Source organism: Amblyomma mixtum, chromosome 10 (genome assembly GCF_055824585.1).
Source record: "Amblyomma mixtum isolate Tamu chromosome 10, ASM5582458v1, whole genome shotgun sequence".
NCBI classification, from domain to species: Eukaryota; Metazoa; Arthropoda; class Arachnida; order Ixodida; family Ixodidae; genus Amblyomma; species Amblyomma mixtum.
In genome coordinates this window covers 175,977,000-175,984,642 of record NC_143021.1, presented here as the reverse complement: position 1 = coordinate 175,984,642, position 7,643 = coordinate 175,977,000, and the positions used below count along the sequence as shown (strand labels likewise).

At 41.1% G+C, this 7,643-nt stretch overlaps 1 protein-coding gene across 3 annotated transcripts in view; it reads right to left on the bottom strand.

The window, feature by feature from the left end:
• Nucleotides 1-822: 822 nt before the first annotated feature.
• Nucleotides 823-7,643, bottom strand: part of LOC149327811 (cytochrome P450 3A24-like) — a 29,169-nt gene continuing 22,348 nt past the window's right edge. The window contains exons 14-15 of one of the 3 annotated variants that reach the window (XR_016286138.1): nt 3,380-6,256; nt 823-2,085 (exon numbers count right to left, since the gene is read on the bottom strand). Coding sequence is in view for 1 of the 3 variants with exons in the window: in XM_089562861.1 (XP_089418987.1) it covers nt 6,176-6,256 (81 nt within the window). In the remaining 2 variants the exon portion in view is untranslated. Of the gene's footprint in view, nt 6,257-7,643 lie in introns of all 3 variants that reach the window. The other 2 variants (XR_016286139.1, XM_089562861.1) reach the window with 2 other exon arrangements.

The window sequence follows — 7,643 nt, the reverse complement described above, 5'->3', positions numbered from 1 at the left end:
TACTGTGTAGGACACCCACTGAAGGAAGCAAACAAAATGTGGGCCAAAAATGTTATTTTGAATAAAAGCGGCACATTCTAAGTCATTTAATCATTGCCTTAGTGTTGGTGATTATTTGTTAGGAATAGTAGCTGCTACTGACTAGGCGAAAAGTGAAATATTAGAAAAAAAAGAAAGCCATGCTAACGCTATCTTGCTGGAAGCACATGACGAAATTGGACAACTATTCAAGCTTACAGTGAATTAAACTGCTCTAAATTCATGTTCCATCAGAATACTAATGCCAGAAGAAAGTGCACAACACATTTCAAACTGAAATTTCATATCCCGGAGCCAAATGAACAACCACGTTCTTTTTCTCTCTGAACCCAGGCAAGCTTGGCTAACAGTGTAAATATCACTTTTTTAGAATTTCTGTGTCTTCCGGTCATGAAGTGTGAAAACTGAATTTAACTGAATCCTCACTTCCTGGGACATGTGAAGGACAGTGCAGTAATCAAGGTAAGCTTATCTAGACTAAGAAAGCTTGCAAACACAGCAACTTACCCTCAGCATGTGCTCAAGACAGGTAGGAGGAAATGGAATGCTGATATTGGAGGAAGAATCCATAAATATTCTACATCACTATAGTCTAACATGAGGTGTACCATGTGCTTTCTTGTTTGTGCAGTAAAAGCTCAAGACATTATTTATTTTATTTTGTTTTCTCTGTCACAGCTGCCTGTTAATGTGACGCCAACTCCAGCTTTCTTCAAAGTGTACTGTGTGAAGATGTGTGGACGATGGACGAGATTGGTGAACATGCACTCTAGAGGCAACAAAAAGTATAAACATGTTTTTATTGTCCAAGAAAATAATTCAACAACATACGCTCGCAAAATACAACAACAGCAAAATGACAGTGGAACAAACATGGCAGAAAACAGTTCATGGAGACGGGACAAGAAAGATACAACACGCATTCTTCTCCCATCTCAGCACGCCGTTTTCTGTCATGTTTACTATTCAACAACTAGCCCAATTTCAGACTGCTATACAGCAGTGCAAGCCGTTTATAACAAGGCAGCGAGAATTACTAGTGCTACAGCTCTAACAGTATCAGGCACCACCAAATATCTGTGCAACAGTATAAAATATACTAAGGCAGCCACTATCTTTCAACAAGTATCCAGCATGCGAATGTTAGACAGTGTGCGCAAACTTCCTTGTATAGGCCTTTACAGAAGAGCACGCAAATGGCTGAACTACCCTTTGCAGAGAAACTCTGAAGAGGACCAAATGTGCTAAAGTATTCCAAACACTAAAATTTCTTACGACAGCCATCTTACATCAAGCTTCGCACGGCGATTGTGCAAAAATATGTGAAGACAACTTAACCTAGCACAGCTTTAGTAACGTAGCACACACCGCGTTAATGATAAGTACAGTGCCCAAGACGGCTTTTAGCCAAGTGCTATATTGTCACGTAGTGGTGACTGCAGTCCGGCGAACAGGAACACAGCGAGAATGTCTTCGAAACAAAACTCTTTATTCGGGCTGACTTGCGCCCGCAAAGAACTGGATCACTCGGCGGCGGCGTAGCAACAAGCGTGCTCGGCGGTCGTCGAACAGAATGCCCGCCGCTGTCGGTCATGCTCTTTTTAAAGCTGATAGCAAACATTCGAGAAAAAGCTTGGAAAGTTACTAGAACATTCTGGCACAAAGTAGAATCGGCCCCGCCTGGATGCGATCAATCGAGATAAATCTAGGCACGTCTTGCGTCACCAACGAAGCGATAAAGCGGCGTGCCGGCAGCCTTGAAGCATGAACAAATAAACGCAACAAACAAACGCTACAAATATTCGCGGCAATATCAAACTTGTATTTCAGTGAAAGCAACAGCCTGGACTATAGTCCAGGCTGGATCGAGCAGTCATCTCTGTCCGAACTAAAATAAGACAAATAGGCATCATTTTTTAACACAAATCTGTAGTTTGTATCTATAAAGTCAAGTGTCGATGCAGCTGAACTGTAAGCCGCGCCTGTTGAGCAGGGTTGGCATGAGACGAAGACACCACCTTGGATGCCATGCTCCCCGTGATCGCTCTGCGTTGGAAGGTTGCATGGGAAGATGAAAAACACTATCGGCTACAACTACGAACAGCCACAAAATTGTCAAATTTCCTACTTCCTACGATGTTTTCTTGCTAAGTTATCGGTGATAACTAGAGGCTGGATTTTTAGGCACTAAAAAGCACATTTTAGGCGGCATAAATAGGTGGCTAAAATTGCATTTTAGGCACCTAACGGAGAAAAATAGGCACTATAAACTTTATCAAAAGTGAACACAGCTTCGAACTTCAGCGCGCAATATCTGCCGTAAAATAAAACAAAAACACAGCAGGAATGATTTGGGACCTTAAGCAAGGTGCGAACATTAGAAGCCGTTTTTGTAAGGCTGTCGCGCAACTTTTCGTACAATACACATGCTTCAGCAGAGCAAAAGAGACGGTTACCAACCATTTTAAGACACTTTGGTATACCTCGAAACAAACAATTCTCTTGTTGTGTCCAAAAGTAGAAACAATGAACACTTTAACAGGAGGCCATGTATTTAGAAATTGATAGAAACATTGTCAATTCAAAGCATCTGACAAATGAGTTCAGTCTTCGCTCACACAGGAATTGAACTTAATTATTGCAGGCATACACGATGCTTCAACATTAATAATTATGTTGTCATTTGTGTAAACAGTCTTTTATAGTTTTGGCTTCACGTGTCTGGAGCCACGCGACTATCAAATGGTGCTTGCCATTAGAAGGGTCTGGAAACCATAAATACGAGATGCTAGAAAATGTTACACACAGTGCTGCTTGATGCGGAATATGCCAAAAAGAATCATAGTTCTGCACGGGCCTACGTACATCCACGAGGATCCATGGTAAAATAAACTTCATCCATCTACAAATCACTGTTCAATCTATGGAAGCAGTAGCAGACAAGCACCATCCCCAGGTTGATGGACTCAAATTTATGCCTCGTATCAGTAAGAACAAGCTTGTATGCTGAAAAGAAACGCTCAACATCAACGGATGTTACAGGAGCGTGCTTGTACTTAGGAGCATTTGATGGCTTTACACTGTTCGATATCATGGAATGTTCACTGGTAAGTACTCCTGAAATTTGCTTGAGGACTGAGAACCCCTCGTTTTGTCCAAGACGGACTGACTTTGCGCGGATTTTCTCGGCCACTTCTCCGTGAGGAAGCGCAGCGATTCGTTGCTGCACATTCTGGTGCCATCTGGTCAACTACCACTTTAACAGCCAAAGTCATCAACAAGCTCCCACGATAAAATGGCAGACAATAGGAAAAAGGTCGCTGCGATATTTTCGGCTTACGTGGTTGGTATTGTGTACACAGCCGGCGTAGGTACAGTGTTCACCACAGCCAACTGACGAGGTCATCTAATTTTGCCACGTGTGTGTTCTGCTCAAAACCGAAATGGATTCGAAAGCAAACAGAATCTGAAAGCGAAACCACTGCGTATTTCAGGCCCCTTTTCTGTAAAATAGGGCATTTTCAGGCACTGACGACGAAAATAGGCATTTATAGGCACTGACACCCAAAATAGGCATTTATAGGCACTATAAAAAGAGTATTAAACATATTGTCAACACTTAATTCGTGCTCATATGTAAAAATGGTGCGCCTACGAAGCATTGAAAAAAATAGGCATTTGCCTAAAATCCGGTCTATAGTGATAACAATTAAAACAGGCTACTGTGAGCCGGCTTGAAGAAATAAAAAAAGGACGTGGTTCTCGTGAAAATGCGAGCGTTTCTGGCAGACCACGCAGCAGGCACACTTTGCTTCGTATGAGATTTCCTTTCATTCTTCAAAACCACGAGTTGACTGTGCCCACTGATAGGACGCGAAAGAAGGAGAGGGGTGAGAGGCTCACTGATTTCGTGTGCTTTGGGCTTCAGCACTCTGCTATCAGCAATAAATTCTGGTGATCAGCAATGACAGGAACCGTGAAGAGTCCATCTGACTGCCTGGTGTATCATTAAATGTTGACTGCGGCGGCAGCCTCAAAGCGCTGAACGCAACTGCACATTTCGTGCCTGCTTTCTTTGTTCAAGTTCCTTTGCAGGTAATTAAAGATATCGTCAAATTAATACATTTCCACTCGTCAACCAAGCTTCAAATTGACGATGTTCTATAGTAGACTTGTAAGGTAATTAAAATTATCGTCAAATTAATACATTTCCACTCGTCAACCAAGCTTCAAATTGACGATGTTCTATAGTAGACTTGTAAGGTAATTAAAGATATCGTCAAATTAATACATTTCCACTCGTCAACCAAGCTTCAAATTGACGATGTTCTATAGTAGACTTGTAAGGTAATTAAAATTATCGTCAAATTAATACATTTCCACTCGTCAACCAAGCTTCAAATTGACGATGTTCTATAGTAGACTTGTAAGGTAATTAAAATTATCGTCAAATTAATACATTTCCACTCGTCAACCAAGCTTCAAATTGACGATGTTCTATAGTAGACTTGTAAGGTAATTAAAGATATCGTCAAATTAATACATTTCCACTCGTCAACCAAGCTTCAAATTGACGATGTTCTATAGTAGACTTGTAAGGTAATTAAAATTATCGTCAAATTAATACATTTCCACTCGTCAACCAAGCTTCAAATTGACGATGTTCTATAGTAGACTTGTAAGGTAATTAAAGATATCGTCAAATTAATACATTTCCACTCGTCAACCAAGCTTCAAATTGACGATGTTCTATAGTAGACTTGTAAGGTAATTAAAATTATCGTCAAATTAATACATTTCCACTCGTCAACCAAGCTTCAAATTGACGATGTTCTATAGTAGACTTGTAAGGTAATTAAAGATATCGTCAAATTAATACATTTCCACTCGTCAACCAAGCTTCAAATTGACGATGTTCTATAGTAGACTTGTAAGGTAATTAAAATTATCGTCAAATTAATACATTTCCACTCGTCAACCAAGCTTCAAATTGACGATGTTCTATAGTAGACTTGTAAGGTAATTAAAGATATCGTCAAATTAATACATTTCCACTCGTCAACCAAGCTTCAAATTGACGATGTTCTATAGTAGACTTGTAAGGTAATTAAAATTATCGTCAAATTAATACATTTCCACTCGTCAACCAAGCTTCAAATTGACGATGTTCTATAGTAGACTTGTAAGGTAATTAAAATTATCGTCAAATTAATACATTTCCACTCGTCAACCAAGCTTCAAATTGACGATGTTCTATAGTAGACTTGTAAGGTAATTAAAGATATCGTCAAATTAATACATTTCCACTCGTCAACCAAGCTTCAAATTGACGATGTTCTATAGTAGACTTGTAAGGTAATTAAAATTATCGTCAAATTAATACATTTCCACTCGTCAACCAAGCTTCAAATTGACGATGTTCTATAGTAGACTTGTAAGGTAATTAAAGATATCGTCAAATTAATACATTTCCACTCGTCAACCAAGCTTCAAATTGACGATGTTCTATAGTAGACTTGTAAGGTAATTAAAATTATCGTCAAATTAATACATTTCCACTCGTCAACCAAGCTTCAAATTGACGATGTTCTATAGTAGACTTGTAAGGTAATTAAAGATATCGTCAAATTAATACATTTCCACTCGTCAACCAAGCTTCAAATTGACGATGTTCTATAGTAGACTTGTAAGGTAATTAAAATTATCGTCAAATTAATACATTTCCACTCGTCAACCAAGCTTCAAATTGACGATGTTCTATAGTAGACTTGTAAGGTAATTAAAATTATCGTCAAATTAATACATTTCCACTCGTCAACCAAGCTTCAAATTGACGATGTTCTATAGTAGACTTGTAAGGTAATTAAAGATATCGTCAAATTAATACATTTCCACTCGTCAACCAAGCTTCAAATTGACGATGTTCTATAGTAGACTTGTAAGGTAATTAAAATTATCGTCAAATTAATACATTTCCACTCGTCAACCAAGCTTCAAATTGACGATTTTCTATAGTAGACTTTTATAACGCATATTTGAAACAGCAGGAGGGGGCTCATAAGCCCATACCCGTTCCTGTAGTTTCTCACTGAAGCACCAGAGAATGTGAGCGCATAAGGTGTGTCATGCTTCGAGTTCACCAACTCCTTTTCTTCACCCCAATGGTGATGTCTTCGGGAGTCAGCAAAGCAAAGCTCGTGACCATCTTCAGTGGCACCTGCGTAAACAAGCATGCTGGATTAAAACCCCCGCTGGCTTACAATGAGCCAAGGACAGCACAAAAAATTCAGGGGGGTGCTTTATTGACCTAGAGTGCAGTGAGGCGGAAGCCTTAAGTGTGGTGTTGCTGCTTGTGTCACTGATGTGTGGTTAAGATGTTAAGCTTTGCCTCTAAGAGTGGAACACGACAGTGTCTTGCAACACTGCTAGGGAGTCCACAGAACACCATCACCCGTTGGTAAATTGGTTTTTGAGGAAAGGAAATGTATCTGTCTCGCATATCTCGATGGGAAGGGAGGAAGACCGTATTCACTATACTCCGTCTCACAAGCTGTTTGCAGCACTACGAAAGGTACAGCTCTCTCGTCCAATCAGGATGGCGCGCACTACATTAATGTGTTCCTACGCGCCTGTGGTTCGATCCACCTGATGTCCAGGTGGCTTCTTTCTACCTATAGCAGGTGGCGCTTGATGTCTTTTTATTCTTTTTTTGGTTTGTTTTTGGACAGGCGGACGCTCGTTCCAAAGGGACTAGCCCCACTTTTTTTTTTGTCGCAGCCTGTTCTCATCAGTTCCTCTGTTGTCGCGTCGCAGTAAATTTCAGTAATCGTGTCATGTGCATATAAATTTATTTACTCCAGCGTGCCGAGGCAGCCGAGTGTCGATGGTGGCGAAATGCAAAACAAGCCCATGTGCTGCTCGAGAGGCAACGCACGTTAAACGGCCCGCGTTCAACAACACTAGGCCCGCGTTCAACGTCTCCGTTGTCCACTTGTAAAGCGTTCGCTCGCTCACCTGCGTGAGTTTTGCCGTCCTCTTGATGAGCGCACTTGTACTCCAACTGCCCCCGCACTCGACGCGAAGCGCTTCAAGAACATTTAAAGCTACCTGCTTCGCCTGCTGTCAGCGCACTGTCAGTGTAGAGCACACAGGAGACACAACAGACTCGACCGACGCCATGTTGGAAAGTGGCGACGCATCACTACCTCGCAGCAGGCCTCCGCAGAGCTGTGTCCGTACGGGCTTTGTCTGGTAATTTCAGCAGTGATTGAAGCACTCCCTACCATTTAAATATACCTGTCCAAACCATGTTTTTAGTTGCAATGCTTATTGTTTTGATTAATAGTCATACACTCCTCAAATATTCGAGGGACTATTTTCTGCGTTTCTGCAGCCCTGATTGGACGAGAGAGCTCTACCTTCCGTAGTGCTGCAAACATCTTGTGAGACGAAGTATAGATGCGCCTCTGTTCACTCCAAACCATCAAGCTGGCATGGCGGAGTGGTTAGCATGCTCGTCTCGCACTCCGGAGACCGGGGTTCGATTCCCCAACTCGACCAATTTCCCACGCGGTTTTATTTATTTATTTATTTATTTTACTTGG